Below are 18039 nucleotides of genomic sequence, written 5' to 3'. Positions count from 1 at the left end.
AATATTTCCTAATATCTCATACCCTAGTTTGTATGCCTTTATCTAATCTTGCCCAACATGACAACTTACTATTAGCACTTAACCTAGCCAAGAGTCTGTCCAGCGTAGGAATTTTTTAGCCTTTTTTAGAAACATGTTTGTAATTGGCTTATAGCCATCACATGCTGAAAATACACATTAACTGATTGGTTAATCAAAACTAGCAGGTCGAGGTCAGGCCTCATCACAAAAGGCCTCATCATTCTGTATAGAAAACTGTGTAGCATGTTATTTACTTCAGATAAAGTTCAATATACCTACATTGCACAAACTAAGTCCATTATCTATAGTTAATTGAATGTTTATTGACTCTTGTAATAACCCATGTGTATAAACATGTATAATATTGACAAAGACAAATATCCCTGACGCCATCCTATTGTGTCCGCCATACCTCTAAAAGGCTAATGCCAACCACTATGCCTTGTTCATATTGGAGTTCCTACATGCTTTCTCATATTGATTGATTTCAAACAAAGGATTCGAACTAGAGCCCCCCCCCCCCTCGATCCTAATATACTGTATTCAAAAGTTTTGGATTACCATTATGGTACAAGCTTTATATTGACATGCTTTTACTGAACAACGTTGCACAGTGTCATCGCCCCGATTAGGTAGGTTGAATCCACAGCCACGCATGGCCATTTTGTTCCGACCTGTTTTATAGTTTTGAGATGCATAATGGGCTGAGGGACATCCAACTAAGGCTATTGACAATAGCCCGGTGACTGACCTCTCTGTTTGTGAGTGAGCATGGTATACGCCATGAGGTCATCATGCGAGTATTTGGGGGGGGCCTTTGGGGGCGCGAGTCCCCCGTGGTAAAAGCAGGGGGCGGCCAAAACGAAGGGGCAGCGGAAGAAAAAGGGCGGCAAAACGAAGGGGCGGCGAAAGAAGAAGGGGTGGCAAAAAGAATTAGTAAAGAAGAAAGGGCGGAAAAAGTATAAAAAATTGTGAAAAAATGGTACTATACATCAAAATGTGTTGCTTTTAGGGCGCTCACTTTTTCAAACCACCGAAAAAAATTTAGTCGACCTTTTTGGGCTCTTGAGGAAGGGGCGGCAAAATTGAAATTACCTCAGCCCCCCGGGTAGGAGCGGCCACGATACGCCACTGCTCATCTGCTTTTAGACTGCCTCCACGAGTGGCGCGCCTACGCACACCGACATCGCCCGGTTAATATTTTTTTAATTACACTATACAGCACATAATGAATACACGGGATCGATACACGTGGATGTGCTATGCACGATTGATATTCAGACGATAAATCTTTGGATACCGGGTTTGAAAATGATGAATATCTCCCGTAAATGATTTCGTATAAAGAAACCAGATGTGGTTCCTTGCACTTGAATATATATATTAAACAGATATGATAGTCGCTGGCTTGCGCTTTGAGATACTAGCTTGCGTCTTGAGTCAAAAACTGACAATAATTTTGATTTATATGTGCCGAATTATATAGCGCAGTGTATAGGCCAATCGTGAAGGTAGTCTAAAACCATATGACCTATGGTGTACCATGCTTGACTAACACACAGCGAGGACAGTAACCGGGCTAATCGGGGCTATTGTCAGTAGCCTTAGTCAGATGTCCTTCGGCTCTTATGCGACACAAAACTATATGCGTGGCGGTGGATTTGACCTACCATGGCGATTTCTGCCATGAAGATATCGGGGCGATGACACTGCTACGCTGAGCTCAATACGCACGATTCTTTCTCAATACGCAAGCTAACCACTATCATAACCTTTCAACAAACCTTTCAACACATATACCGTAGAAACCCGTCTATAAGGAATAGAAGCGACTGTGATGATAGCATATTTCACGCTAGCGCCCTCCACAATATTATATCATTATGGAATTTGAGCAAATCATTTACCGACACAAGCAGGTATACAATGTATTATTTTATCTTTATTTCGCATCTCACGAGCATAGCTCACTTGGCAAGGCATAAGACTTTGGTTCTTTAGATCGGAAGATGGTGAGTTCGAGCCTCATCACGGTCACACAAACTTTTATAAACAAAATATTGTTCAAACTTTTCATTTATATTTTCTTGCATTTTCTAAAGACTCCTTTCGTGATCATTTTTTTTTTTCATATTTAGTTTAATTTATTATATTGTTTTTCTTTTATTGTTTCTTTTCTTTGTCTTTTTTTCTTGTTTAATTTTATTTTTTCTTTATTTTTCTTTGATTCATATAATATTGGCAGGATAAGGAGGGAGGGAACTAAAGACCCATTCAGTGATTTGCTCATCCGGACGATCGTAAAAATCATCAAAATTCACCTTTGTCATTGTCATAGATGTGGTAACATAGCCTGCTAGTGGTTCAGCAGAAAACCGTGTGACACATAATATACATTTGGCTACATTTTATTATACGATAAATACGAATTTATTAAACATGGTAACAAATATTCTCTAGCAGATCGGTTATACGATGGAACTGGTAGGCATAGGCCTATTATAAATTCGGGATATTAAATATCTTCCTGACGAGACAGATCTGCGCATGTGGTCAAAGACGATTCCTTACTAGCCACAGACCGTCCGCTGGAATTAGTTGAATCGCTATGGCTGTTGGTCGGACCTCTCATCTCTCCACATCGATTGTGACCTATCCCCGACATTGCCCTTATGAACTCACATCCTCCTGTTTTATTCAATACGCTGGCGAAGTTACGTAATAATCGGATTAACTACCATAGCAATAGGTGAAAACAATTTTGAATATACCGCGTTATACACTGATACGTTCAGGCGGTACCTCTTCATTGAACCATATCATGCTGCACCTGTAAGATCTTTGAAAAGACCAGTATTGTATTCAATCTATGATTGCAGACATACACAGTACAGGTGATGAGTGTAACCTGCTTGTAGCGCAGCGCGATATGTTCAAAATTGTTTTCACCTATTGCTATGGTTATTAATCCGATTAATTACGCAACTTCACCAGCGTATAATGGCCGAATAAATTCTGACCATCACTTGGCTTGTTGGATTCGTCTATACTACAATTCGCTGTCGAAGTGACGTAATAATCGCAATAACTACCATCAAGCAGATTGCACTAATCACCCGCGTATGTCACCAAACTATGGTTTAATGCATAGGTGCCACGTGAACGATGAAGTGCAGGGCTATATATTCGAAATTGTATTCATCAATTGCTATGGTAGTTAATCCGATTAATTACATCACATCGACAGCGAATAGCCTATAGTATGGGTTCAAGTGGAACAAAAAATAGTGTATGTCCATTGCTAGCTATGGTAATTAATCATGTTAGTGTTTACATCACTACTTCGGTGAAGACAAGAGAAGTGTGCCTTCTCCACTATACTCCCAAAGAACGACACCAATGCCCGCCAATAAAACACTTTTTAATACATAAGCTTGCGTTGTGTTGGTATTTATTTGCACCGTCCACAGCGAATCGTGAGCTCAATGAGAGCAGGCACAATTATATAAATAATTGTGATTCTTTTTTCTTACTCTACTTGTACAAACAATGCAGTGGGATCCTAGACTAATACAATGGGGAAGCCTAAAGCCTAAAAGAAAACAATCGCGGTAGGAGCGGGCTACGAAAACTCTTGAAAAAACTCCTGATTACTATTTTTGGATTTATATTTAGAACGTACGATGACCCATGGCTTTCTACCTCATGTCAACCTGATGATTGAATTCTTTCCTCCCCGAACAATCAGTCAAATACCCACCCTGGATAACCGACAGAGGCAAAACCTTTTAAAATACACATTAAAATTTTTGGATTTAACAAAAATTTTGAAAAAAAGCGTGTGTGCTGCGTGGTACTACCAACCTGAAGTGACTACCAAACACTAACACGCCCCGGCGCACACCCAAGTCATTCATTATGACGTAACGTGAAGAAAATAAATATGCTAATTCGCCGAGGGCGCTCAAACGCACATATTTTCATTTCTCCACTATACTCCCAAAGAACGACACCAATGCCCGCCAATAAAACACTTTTTAATACATAAGCTTGCGTTGTGTTGGTATTTATTTGCACCGTCCACAGCGAATCGTGAGCTCAATGAAGTAAAAGTCAGGGAAATCTACAATCCCAACGATTGGGAAACTGAAAGCAATTTTGGTAAACTTTCCTTGACATAGCCATCTTTGGCTGAATCAGACCTCCATCTGCCGTGCCTCTTAAATAATCTTTCAGGCACCCCCGCATTAGCTGCCTCTGTGGCACCCCCTGAACGCAGGCTATGAACACCAAATTTTGATGTGTCGCCAACTATTGGCTTGAGCGCATCCAAAATGACTTCGCGAACTCTAGTATATGACATTGGTCGGTTATCCTTGCGCAATTTGTAACCCATTTTTGTGGCAGACAAACTCCTGAAAATGAATGAACATGAATCTTGGACCTGAGCTAACTCTAAATACTTCTGTAACATACGAACAGGACAAACTCTTGATGTCAGACGTGCTATAATAACTGATTTACCTTGCCTATAAATGTCCGTCTTGCTAGAAGGAATCAGAATTGACATATGTGATAACTCAAATGTTACATGCTCTCTTTTTATCTCAGAAAGTTCATCATACGCTATCAAGCACATTGTTACAGTTCTAATAGTAAGCAAATTCTTGATGGACAAATCTGCACAATAGTGATCATATACTTTAACCAGAATTTCTGCTGTTATAGGCTCCTTTTTAACGGTAGGAGATGCTAATTTACGTTTCAAACCCTCAGCAGCATTCTTAACAATTGGAGAAAGACAAGGATCTGAACTCCCTGCCAATTTATGAGCCCATGAAATAGCAGCAGTGGCTTTCAAAATAGGTGCTGGTGTGTTGGCTGAATGACTGACATGAATGAGATATAATGAAACATAATAGGGATCCGCTGGAATTTTTGACTTTCCAAATCTGTCAGCCCATGTGCACCAATTGCAAAATGCTCCCCCATATTGTTTTATAGTTGACTCGGCTCTAGAGTTTAATGTCACACCAGGCAATTCTGATGCTAATTTGTTCAGTTCATCATGCTCTTCGTATCCCGCATCTGACCATATACCACTCTGGAAGATTACCTGCAAATGAAATGAAAACAATTTTTAAGAATTCCGCAGTCAAATGTATTTAGGCCTACTGTCGGATTACTCTACCTTCTTAATTTTCACTTCTTGTCAATGCTGTCCTTCACGCATCGAGTACCAAATCAATCTTCATAAATTCCTGCTATATTAGCATGTAACTATCTTCGTTGCAAGCTTTAATATTTGTTGCATTTCATTTATATAAAGTTCTTTGTATTTCCTCGAAAATTCATTACCAATATCATGGCATACTCAATTTACAGAATATGTTTCTCTTAAAATATCAAATTTATTAGGATTTCAAATCCAACCGATTTTGCTCAACGCATTCGATTAAAACTTGACTCTTACCGCCAGAATAGCACTTCTGGCTATTTGTTTAACGAACTGCTCGTTATTGTATCTGCCATTTACAAACATACCAGGAAAATACTGTAATTCCTGTATATCCACCACTCCAACTATAGGAGTCTGTCCATCTGGGAACAATATCGGCCAAAAAGGGGCGAATACCACTGAGGGCAAATAAGAGTTCCTGCTGCCCCGAACGCATCATGTGAAATAGGACTCTTGGAATGAGGTGGATAGGTGGCACTAACCAGTTATTTTCATTAGACCAATCCACAGTAAATGCGTATATATTCTCACAACCTGGGTTCCAAAACCTCGAATCGAATCTTGGCAACTTTGCATTGTAAAAAGTGGCAAATCTATCCATTGTATGAGGACCCCATCTTTTGTCCAATTTCTCAAATATATAATCTGAGATAGCCCAATCATCAGCATCAATAATGCGACTGATATAATCAGCTCTTTCATTGTCTGATCTAGGGACCCATTCCACTTCTAAAGATATATTATCTTGGACACAAATTCTGAAAATGTTCAAAGCAATTTCTTGTAATTCAGTTTTCATACTGCCTTTTGTTGCTATCGCTGCAACACTTTGGTTATCCGTAAACCATTTCACAACATGATTCCCAAGCTTCTTAACAAATGAAGCCATGACCATTTCTACGGCCTTAAGCTCTCTCCATGCCGAGCTTCGTCTTGCATCAACTTGATTCCATTGCCCATGAGCAATATCATCTGACATATCTACTACATACCCACCGTAGCCCGTGCTACTTGCATCTGAATATACTATTTTAGATGCTGCTGTTTTCGGTTCTACTTTTGCACAATTGAGAGTACGAATATTTTCCCGCCAAAACTCTAATTCACTAATGGCTTCTTCCGACACACAAACAAAGGATTCCCAGTTTTCTTTACCTTCTACACAGACATGTAAAGATTTCGTCATTAATCTTGCTATATTTCCAACTGCCAGGCTAGTGGAAACAATTTTTCCCGCCACACTAGCCAGAAGTCTAGCCTTCCCATTTAAATTCCCACTATTGTCTTTGTAGTTAAGAATAGTGGTAGTACTTTGATGGATGTCTTGAACTCTTCTTCCGGTGACCCCAAATGCACCCAATTCTAGATCAATATCATATCCCAACCACTCTAATGTTATTGTTGGGCTCCAAATCGACTTCTGGATATTCGGCACAAATCCAGATTTAATCAGATCGGCTTTAATACTATCACTAGCCTCTTTTGCTTTATCTACAGACCCACCAAAACCTAGACCATCATCTAGAAATACTACAATTGCCTTGCCTTCGCTTCTCCACTTCTTTACCAACGGTCGAACTATTTTAGTAAAAATGAATGGAGCCGAACTCAAACCAAATGCCAGGCACGAAAATCTAAAATAACGCACTTTACCATTGAGATTCCATGAGAATCCCAAGAATTTTCTATGCATAGGGTGAATCTCTATATGATGATACCCGGACTTTTAGTCAAATTTGAACATGAAACCACCTTTCCTAAGAAACAGCAGTGCTGTTCTCATATCCTCAAACTTAACAGATTGCTTGCGAATGAACTTGTTTACCATCCTCAGGTCAAGAATTAGCCTCTTTTTTCCGTTTGGCTGAATAGAAACAGTGAGTGGGTTAATAACGTGTGGGGGAGATTGACAAATTTCTACAGACCCCAATTTTACCAGCTCAGATATGGCCTCGGACACAAATTCGTGATTATTATACGCAGACCTGTTATTCTTGGATGATTGCATCGGAGGCTCGTCATAAAAAGGAATTACGTATCCGTTTTCAATAATTTCCATTATAAACTGTGGTGCCCCAATTTCCCGCCAAAACTGGGCGTGGCTTTTTAGCCTACCTGAAACCTTGATCGCAATATTACCTTCGCTTCTCTCATAATCAAATACTATATCATCTGAAATACAGACACATTCATACGCTACATGAATTATCATACTTAACTTTAGCTCTATTTACTTTAGATGCCTCCTGCATTTTGCGGCTGGTTTGTACTAAACTGCTGCCGTCTGGCTGGACAACTTTCTCTCCAGTGGCCGAACTTCCCACAGAAGTAGCAACTGCCTTTGCCTTGCCTGCTGATGGGCCCAGTGAAGGACCCTCCTGCACGAAAAAGCTGACTAGAAGAACATGGCATACCAAAACCACCACCCACGGAAGCGCCGCCATCTTTTTTGAACTTTTTTGCCGCTTGCTTGCTAGCTTGCTTCTGCTTGATCTTTTTTCCTGCTCGATATTCGGCCCGTTGAATTCTTTTGTGATCATCCTCATCAGCTGCCAACTCATTGGTTTCATACTCTGACACGGTCGCCCACCCATGCTCGCTGATGTCAGCCAGTCTTATAAACTTCTGTCTTGTACCGATGGTATCTCTCGCTTAAAGTAGGTGCACCTTACCATCAACTGGGTCATCAATGGCCTTGGTTATTAGGTCGTCAACAGATCTATGTTACAAGTAAATAACACGTAACACTTATTAGAGACAATTCATATCAGATCATATACGCGCCAAATCGCACATTTCGCGCCAATCAACCAATTGAGATAATTCAATACATTTCCACGCTGGATGATTTCTTTTTACTCAAACACATTAGCTCATACCAATTGAACAAAATTTCTATAAAAGGTGAGCCACGCGTATCACTGCCCTTTTGCTATTGTTAACCTTGCACACAGAACAGACCTATTGATAATATACGGTCCACTGTGACACGGTCCATTGGACCCATTACAACTGACCAGAAAAGCTGCTGCCAACCATTTCTTATTAAACATGATAGTAACTGAATTATCCTTCTAATAAATTTAATCATTTTAAGTACTACAGAAACGGAACGAAAACTTAACTGGTTAAACTCGTACTGCCGTTTATTTCCTTCTCTTTTCCACTTTGTCTCAGAGGCCGTCGCCAACTTCTTTTCAAAACACTCCGCTGTTTTCTTATTTTCTTGCCAAAATTCCTCCTTTGCTGACTGTAGTGACTCTGTAAACGAACTTTTTAGCTCTGCTTGGCTACTTTTGAACTGATTCAGTAACTCTTGAATGTCTTCTTTCGTTGCGGCCGTCATATTCATATAGGCCTAACACCAATGCCACGCTCACTGAAGTTGAGACGGAACCGGGATATTGAAAAAGCGTGTGTGCTGCGTGGTGCTACCAACCTGAAGTGACTACCAAACACTAACACGCCCCGGCGCACACCCAAGTCATTCATTATGACCAGGAGGGTGAAAGTGCATAGGAACAATGCCGGAAACTACGTCACGCTATTGTTCGACCTAGGCTACATATTTTTAACGCATGCGTGTTCGTCAATACAGCTTTAGACTCCTCCACCTTCGCAACACGGTACGTGGAGTGACTGGAATCACACTGACGGCGGAGGAGAATACTAGCTGGTCAAACAGTTTAATTTTATCAAGCATATAATACCTAAACAATCATCGTCATTTGATCTATTTACTCACAGAATATATTGTATACTCAAAATATAATTTTAAAATAGTAAACCTGTTAACTTATATATTTGTGTACTAAAATATAAGGACACGTGATGTCGAAGACAAAATGGCCGCTAATCCGCCTATTGTGAGACCTAGGATACATATTTCGAAAGAGGGCAGCAGACTAGGATGCCTATCCCTTTGTCTATTATTCCTGTTATGACGTAACGTGAAGAAAATAAATATATGCTAATTCGCCGAGGGCGCTCAAACGCACATATTTTCATTTCTCTACCAACGCCTGTGATATAACAGGTGCAAGCGAAACAAAATTGAATGACCAGAATAGTTTCCTTTGTCAGATGAATTGATTGAAGTTTTTGAAGACACTCTATTCTTGATGGGACAATAGATTCAAATATGGAATAATTATTATTCCTCATCTATTTTTTTATTGAAAAACTGCAATTGTGGCAACAGAACAATATTTATTTTCATTTCATTTCAAGTAGAAACAAAATCGTGCTTAAGCCAAAAACGCACCCTACCTCAAGAATTGGGATGGCACAAAGGTGCAACATAGGTTTTATTGCAAAGACGAGGACAGACAAGTAGTTACACACATCTGTCTAACCGTGGGTTTCGCTATTATTTAGAATAAATGCTTTTACTAGTTTCTATAAAACCACAAAATTACTAAAAAACTATAAAAAAAAACTAAAAAAACTAAAAAAAAAAAAAACGCACCTAAAATTAAAAGTAGAAAGGTAGATTTGAAGAAAGATAAAAAGAACATGTCAAAAGTTAAAATTAAACGAGAATGAAAAAACGGAACCGGTGCCCGGACCATGCTCTCTTCAGCATGTCTTCAGTTCCAAAGTCTGACGCTCTATCAATTGAGCTATACGATCCTGATATACGAAACAGTCGTTATTATGTCAATACAATTGATTGGTGTTACAACATACTTAGATGGAATGCATAGCCACCCAGTGCCAGTATATATTTGCTCAAATTCCAAATACAACAAGCAACCAATTTTATTGAGGGCGTTTCTTGGGTATATCCTTGTAGACGGGGTTTTACGGTATTCAAGTGCAAGCAAAAAAATATGTCTTCTTTAGAATAAAAAAATTACGGGAGATATTCATAATTTTCTATCCCGGTATCCAACGATTTATCGTCTGAATATCAAATCGTGCATAGCACATTCACGTGTATCGATCCCGGGTATTGATTTTAGTGTCTCTGCTGTACAAAGTAATTATTAACCAGGCGATGTTGGTTTGTGTCGTCGAATTTTTATAATAATTATTATTACATCCTTTTTTTCTCTGTACTAACTTTATCACTCCCTCGCTCTCCTTCTCTCTCTTCCCTTCTCCAAGTTCTTCTTTCTTTTTTTTCTTTCTTTCTTTTTCTTTCTTTCTGTTTTTCTTTCTTCTTGTCCTCTCTCACTCTCCCTCTGATTCCAATAATAATGTCCTCATCTTTCTATCATTTTATTTACTTCTCATTATTTCTTTCTCTTCATTTTTCCTCTTTCTCGATCCCTTCCTGTAGGCCCCTCTCATTCTCCATATTCCCTTCTTCCTCCCTCCTCCCCTCCCAAGACTTCTCACAGGGGTGAATCTGCCCCTCCCCAACCCCTCCCTCTTTGGGTTATGCATTATGTATTTATTTATTTATTTAGGCCTATGCCTATTTATTTATGTACTGACTTGTTTATTTATTTGGCATACTGCAGTTACTGTCCGTTTTCCTATACATAATACACAGTGCTCTTTCACATTGACGCGTGACCTCTACAAATAGCCTACGTTAAAAGAATGGGGATATGCCTAGTTAACGTCGCTGTGTGAAAAATAACCGGCCAATATTAAAAGTACTCTTCTAAAATTCTAGACAATATAGTTTTGTAACATGTCCTAAATTTTTAGCTAATTTAGATGTTTGGAAATATTCGTACTTTGGTGTTTTAGGAATGATATGTAAACGACAGATAACACCAAAAAATATGAAGAAATTATTTCCAAACCGTGTTAAGTCTGCAAACCACCATGTTTCTCATTTTCAAGAACGCTGGTTAACAATTAGCAGTGTTTTGTCTCATTTCGTAAACAAAAGCCCACACAGAATTGTTCTCTAGTGCTCGCTTTATAATCGTTCACCCAACTGAAAGTATAATCCCAGCACATTGCTCCATTGTACGTGTAAAAGCAGAAACATATGATGTGTGTATTTAACAAGAGAAGATATGATTTAATCAGTTGAGCTGCTTTCAATGAGTGTTATCTTGGTTTAATAGCTTCCCAGCAAACACAAAACGTTTTCGACATCATTCGCAAAAGGTTATAAAAGGTTGTCAGAAAACGTTTAAATGTCGGGTTATATAAAGGGTATATTAAGAGTATAAAACGTTTTCATAACCTTAAAAAACATTGTTTTGATAACCTACTGCTAAGCAAACAAAAATGTTTTACAGAAAACGTTTAAATGTCGGGTTATATAAAGGATATAAAAACGTTTTAATAACATTCCAAAAACATTCTTGAAAACGTGATACAAAACATTCTAAACAGAATGTTATTTTGGGGTTGAAAAAATATTTTGCGAAAAATGTTTGCCCAAAATATTTTCAATAACGTTTTAAAAACGTTTTCATGACCTTTATATAACCCGACATTTAAATGTTTTTAAAAGGTTTTTAAGAAAACATTTTAAGAACATTTCTGTGTTATTTAAGTATTGACACAATATTTGGCAAAAATGTTTGCAAAAATAGTTTACAATAACATTTTTGAAAACATTTAAAAATATTGTTGTAGTGTGTTTTCATACAAAACGTTTTAAAACGTTATCATGACCTTTATATAACCCGACATTTTAATGTTATTAAAACGTTTTTACCTAAACCAAAAGCCAAAATATAACTTATTTAAAACGTTTTTAAAACGTTTTTGTGTTTGCTGGTTTTAATGGGGTTTAAGTCCTGCAAAGGTCGAATTGAATTCTACTGTAGACATGACTGCATCATGGTATATTAGTTAGTAATTAGTAATATTCCATGATTCATTGGTTTATTATTGATTGATTGATTGTTGATAACTTGAAAACTTGATTATTGATTGATCGATTGATAGTCATTTCACATTATATTCCTAGTTTATAGGCCCCTATGCCCGGCCCCTATATGGAACGTCTATTAATTTTGAATATATAGCATCGTATGCCTACATTAGATAAATAGGCCTATCAGTATTGATTTATTCTATTCAGCAATATCAAGGATTACTATCAAACTTCTCATAGCTAATTGTCAGTTAGCTCAGTGGTAACGCACTGAGTTTTACAACAGGGAGATCACGGGTTCGATTCCCAGCTCCGCCTATTTTTTTCAAGCATGATGCACTTATGGTCCACGGCAAACCCGATTCGACCTTTGTGGCATTAAACCCAGTTAACAGGAAATTAATCCAGTAAATCGATTCAGTAAAGCAAATAAGCTCATGCATTCGATCACTAACGGCAACCAGCTTCGATCGATCACCCCAGCTGCAGCGTGTGTAAACTCTAACTTGCATAGAGGCTGTGCGTGAAATTATTGATTGGCTCCATATACTCCAAACAAAGGATTTGAACCGGTGTCCTTCACCGTAATCATGGCGCAGTGCAGTCCATTCAATCAAATGTTGTCATCAACCTATTTGATCGCAGTGCATTGTTATGTGTGTGAGACGAACTGTCGCGGTTGATTGCAATCAAACAAACGATGTCTTATGTATTACTTTGTTCCGTGATGAAAATCGTGATGTTTTATTTAATCACTCTCGACAAATTTCTTTCTTTTGTAGGCCTATATTACTTTGTTTTGTGAAGAAAATCGTGATGTTTTATTTCATCACGCTCTAAAACAAACGATTTCTTAATGTATTACTTTGTTTCGTGATGAAAATCGTGATGTTTTATTTCATCACTCACGAAAAATGGATTTCTTATGTATTACTTTGTTTCGTGATGAAAACCGTGATGTTTTATTTCATCATCACGCTCTAAAACAAACGATTTCTTATGCATTATATTTGTTTTGTGATGAAAATCGTGATGTTTTATTTCATCACGCTCTAAACAATAATTATTATAGTTGTTACATGCATTTTAAGAAAAAAATCTTATTAAAACAGTATGTTGTTTAGAAAAAATGTAGAAAGTGATGATGATGATGATGATGATGATGATGTCTCCAAAAGTGTCCCGGTTTTTTTTCTTGCCCTAAATCGCGCTCTCATGACCAAATAAAGCACTTCAATAATCAATAATCAGTCCCGCGACGGCCTCCACTAACTAGCTACTAACTAGGGTTATGGGCGCTGACTTTCATGTTCACTGTCATTTACTCATCAGCGAAGTACGACCCTTTGTCAATCACCTACAGTACCCAATTTCGGCATACTATATAAGAAACTCATCATGATGATCGAACAGAGAGTACTTTAAATGTAGCTTGTACCGTTTTCGTGTGGCATTCTTCAGAAGTGAGCGGTTACCAAAAATTTCGGTCAAATCTCCATTCAATTAACACGGGAGTTGGCTAGCTATGCCTTGCCCTCACTCACTATTTTACCAAAGTACGAATATTTCTGAACATCTAACCTAGCTGTAATTTTAGGTCATGTTAGAGAAATATATTTGCTAGAAGTTTTTGAGAGTACTTTTAATATTGGCCGGTTATGTTTCACACATTGACGTTATCTAGGCAAATACTTCTAACATGGCACGATTTGTACAGGTCACAGCTCAATGGTGAGAGCACTGTGTATATTGTGTATAGGAAAACGGACAGTAACTGCAGTATGGGCGGAGAAAAAAAAAAATGAAATTTCTGAACTGCAAACTTATTTGGCGCGCGATCTGAGCTGGTCCTTTTCTGGTGGCTGTGTCTGTTACAGGCACACTCCCTCTGGAATCCAAACCAGGTTCCCGCCCATTACACATTCCCTATACGAGAATCAATATTTCCGAGTTCCGACTGATTTTGCTTGATCGCATCACATTTGTGTGTCTGTTCAATCCTCCAATCTTTTCTTTTCATATAAAACATGTTTTATTTAGTTTTTGAAGTCCCAAGGCTTTTCAGGGAGCTCAAATAGGAACAAAATATTTACCCTCAATAAGCAGTTGGACAACCGCATCTTAAAAACATTTTTATGGAGATTATTCAAAGCTACAAACTATTATAGCCTATAGTCCGATGCCAAATCTGTTAAGGCATGGGGTATGGGCGAACTTGAAGTATAGGTATCTGTAGATGGGACGCAACGAGTTACCCCAAATCACAGCGGCAGGTACCGCCGAGTGCGAATATGTATTTATTTTGGAAGATTCATGTTTGTTTCAAATTTTGGGGCGTTTTCCCCAAATTTGATATTTTTTTTTTTATTTCAAAAAAAGCGACATGCCAAAGACAACTCTTTGGGCACATACTTTGTTATTGCTATTGCACTTCTTTTCCACATACCTACGTTACCATTCGCTTTGGTGATTTACTAATATTTATTATATATTTTGTGACTGCAATTTGGCGTTTTCAATGCATTTTAAGCTTATCATTAAATTAAGAAAAATATCTAGTCACGCTCCTTTTAGAATTTTTACCTGATCGTCGGCTTTTGCAGGCAACATAATGCAGATTGGCTCACGATAGATATCGTATTCCTCTATGTGGGTCACTTCATGATAAAATTACTTTGAATTCCTTGTAACAACACACAAATTTTCGTCTGGAAACAGGGTTTCGGACTAAATTATGGAACAGCTCTAGCCTTCGGCGCCGTATCAAATCTCATAAAAAGGCCACGACTGGTGAGTATTATGTATTTATGTATCCCGCACGAAAGCTTGCCCACCCAGGTACTTCTTTGGAAACGTTGACCTTTGACCATTCTTTGCATAATAGAGATCAGTGTATAGAGATCAGTGGCCCTAGGCCCTGCTATGACCTTGATATGTACACTTGCTTGGGTACTGTTAAAGCATCCACTTTAGCACCTGGTCAATAGCCCGGGGGGGGGCACTTCAATATTAGCTCTTGATCAGAGCCCTCGCAGTACCTTAGAAGATCCAGTGATCCCCAAGTAAAATAAATCCAAGCAAGTGACTAGTATTAGTAAAGAAAATGTACAAATTCTGCCCATTCTGTAAAAAATTAATACCACTCCCAGCAGTACATGCACATGTACAGAGCTTGCCGAAGGCAAGCTTCACTATTATAGGCAAGCTACATAAGTCACCAACAAGTAAGTAGAACCACTATGCAGTAAAGATCACTGTCTACCTAAGATATTGGTCTACCCCAACCACCAACCGCGAAAGTCCACTCACCGAGCCGCCAGGCGAGCTGGTCTTTACTATTAGTGTCAGAGGGCATATGGCATGGTTTTTCATTTTTTCTTTCAATTGGGTGGAAAATAGGTTGGCTTTGGAGCAAAGCTATTCAATATGAAATGGATATAGGTGTAGGGCTGGCACTTTCGCACTAAGGGGCATTCGGTGAGAGCAAAATGTAAAAAATATGGTGTCATTGGGTGAGAGCATGATTTTTGACATTCGGTGAGAGCTAAATGTAAAAAATATGGGGTCATTGGGTGAGAACATGACCTTTTTCTTAAATGGAATCTTTGGGTGAGAGCCGAAACAGCGCCACAAACACCTCGAAAATCGAATTTCTAGTTCTAAATGGCTTCAAATTTCATTGTTTTTTCAAAATAAGTAACAAAATCAGTGAAAAATGAAAGTTGCTGTTCAAATTGAACTTGTAAGGGTCTTTAAGGGTATTAATTATTTTAAACTGTTGTGATTTGGTAGTTCACGGCATCTTACGAATGGTAGTGAGGTTTGGCAAAAACTGCATTGCTCAATTCATAGCGAGTGTGTAGAAGAACTAAAATATCACAGATATACTTTTATAGGTGCTGCGGTTCTTGAGTTACGTTGTAAAGAGGGCTGAAACAACAACACTTTTGTAAAACGTACATAACTCATACAGGTAACACAACTTCTAAGTTCCCCCCTAATACTTTTTATAATAAGTCGAAAAATATTTAATAAAATGTAAAATTTTAAAAAGATATGTATAGCCCTGTTTGTTTTACCCATGTGGACCAATTTATAGCGTCACACATCATTGCGTTCAGTCGCAATGGTTAATTGTGTAAGAAAAAAAAGGCCGTTTTAAAAGTTGCACCTGAGCCCATAGCACAAGTTGTAAGTTCCCTAAATACTTTTTTAATAAATCGAAAATATTTGACAAAATGCAAACTTGTAAGAAGACATGTGTAGCCTTATTTGTTTTACACCTATGGAACAAATTATAGCGTCACACGTCATTGCGTTCAGTCACAATGGTTCATTATGTAAAAAAGAGACCGTTTTAAACTGTGTTAAAAGTTGCATTTGAGTCCATAGGAGTCAACTCTCAAACAATTCAGCAGGCCAGGCCTATTCATGTGTTTGTTCAACAATTTTTCCTATACCTTTTTACAGGCGCCAATCGTTGTTAATCCGTGATGAATCCACAATTTGCTAGTAGCGTATACGCAAACGCAAGTTATTGGAAGCGCGTTAGTACGCGATACGCGTCAGAAATTTGCCATACTTGGCATAGACATACCATAGACATATCGTTTGTCTGGGATACTTGGAACCTGTGTGCGCTACATGATGTTTTCATTATTTTGGAGGAAGCGGCTAAATACTGCTCTTTTATTCTGTAGTTCTTTTGCTGCTATCAACAGGAAAGCATTGATGCTTGTGTTTAGTGACAATGACTAAACTGGTCATTCCTCATGAAATAATCGTGTGAATTAGACGACCGTTAGCTTGTTTTCGTTGTTGAAAGGGATTCGATCATGTTTCACCGTTGTTCATCATCGAGTAACAACGATGCGTCTGCGTAGTCTGCGTGGTTTATTTCGCGAGGGCAGCTAAAGCTAAAGCTGTCCTCGCGAAGTAAACCACGCAAACGACGCAGACGCACCGTTGTTAATCGGTGATGAACAACGGTGACACATGATTGAATCCCTAAATACAGAAAATGATATGGGCTCAGGTGCAACTTTTAAAACGGCCTCTTTTCTTACATAATTGACCATTGTGACTGAACGCAATGATGTGTGACGCTATAAATTGGTCCACAGGGGTAAAGCAAACAGGGCTATACATATCTTTTTACATTTTTACATTTTGTAAAATATTTTCGACTTATTTTCAAAAGTATTAGGGGGGAACTTAGAAGTTGTGTTACCTGTATAACAACAATAAATTAAGCAAGTTGGCAAAGTAACTTTTGCAAAACATCAAGGTGTTATTTTTCAATAATATATTGATCTAGATAATAAAAATCGATTTTTAGGTTGCTTCGACCAACCTCGTCTACCCGTAAGTGACAGATCAAATGGAAAAGGGGGTCTTCGGGTGACAGAGCATGTGTTCGTAAAAAAATATGGGGTCTTTGGGTGACAGCGAGGCTGAAAAAGGGGTCTTAACAGCCCTATACATACGCGTCACCTCCAAGGTTGAGTGCCCCTCCCCCCCTGAGGTCAATAGATACTCTTACAGGGATACAGTGAAGTGTAACTATTGAGTGCATGAACATTGGTTAGCATGGTTAGGCGCGGATATTAAAAGCACAGGTCCTTTGCGTGTACAGTAGAAAATTATAATTTAAATAATAGAATAATAGAATTTTGTACCTAAAATACTTACTGCGTTCTGCATTATGTATTGATTAATTTAGGCCTATGCCTATTTATTTATTTGTTTATTTACTGACTTATTTATTTATTTGGTAGATTAGTAAGTAATTAATAATATTCCATGATTCATCGCTTTATCATTGATTGTTGATAACTTGAAAACTTGATTGATTGATCGATTTATAGCCATTCCACACATATTCCTATAGTTTATAGGCCCCTATGGAACGTCTATTAATTTTGAATTGCATCGTACATTAGATAAATAGGCCTATAAGTATTGATTTATTCTATTCAGCAATAAC

At 38.2% G+C, this 18039-nt stretch overlaps 1 protein-coding gene across 1 annotated transcript; it reads right to left on the bottom strand.

The window, feature by feature from the left end:
- Window positions 1-5537: 5537 nt before the first annotated feature.
- LOC140160434 (uncharacterized) lies at window positions 5538-7404 on the bottom strand. Its single transcript, XM_072183669.1, is given in 1 exon segment — window positions 5538-7404. A coding segment is annotated over 1 exon segment (1782 nt). The 5' UTR covers window positions 7320-7404.
- Window positions 7405-18039: the final 10635 nt, after the last annotated feature.

This window comes from Amphiura filiformis, chromosome 9 (assembly GCF_039555335.1).
Source record: "Amphiura filiformis chromosome 9, Afil_fr2py, whole genome shotgun sequence".
In the NCBI taxonomy this organism is placed as follows: Eukaryota; Metazoa; Echinodermata; class Ophiuroidea; order Amphilepidida; family Amphiuridae; genus Amphiura; species Amphiura filiformis.
Note: the sequence above shows the minus strand (reverse complement) of the source record. Positions and strands in the feature narration are given on the sequence as shown.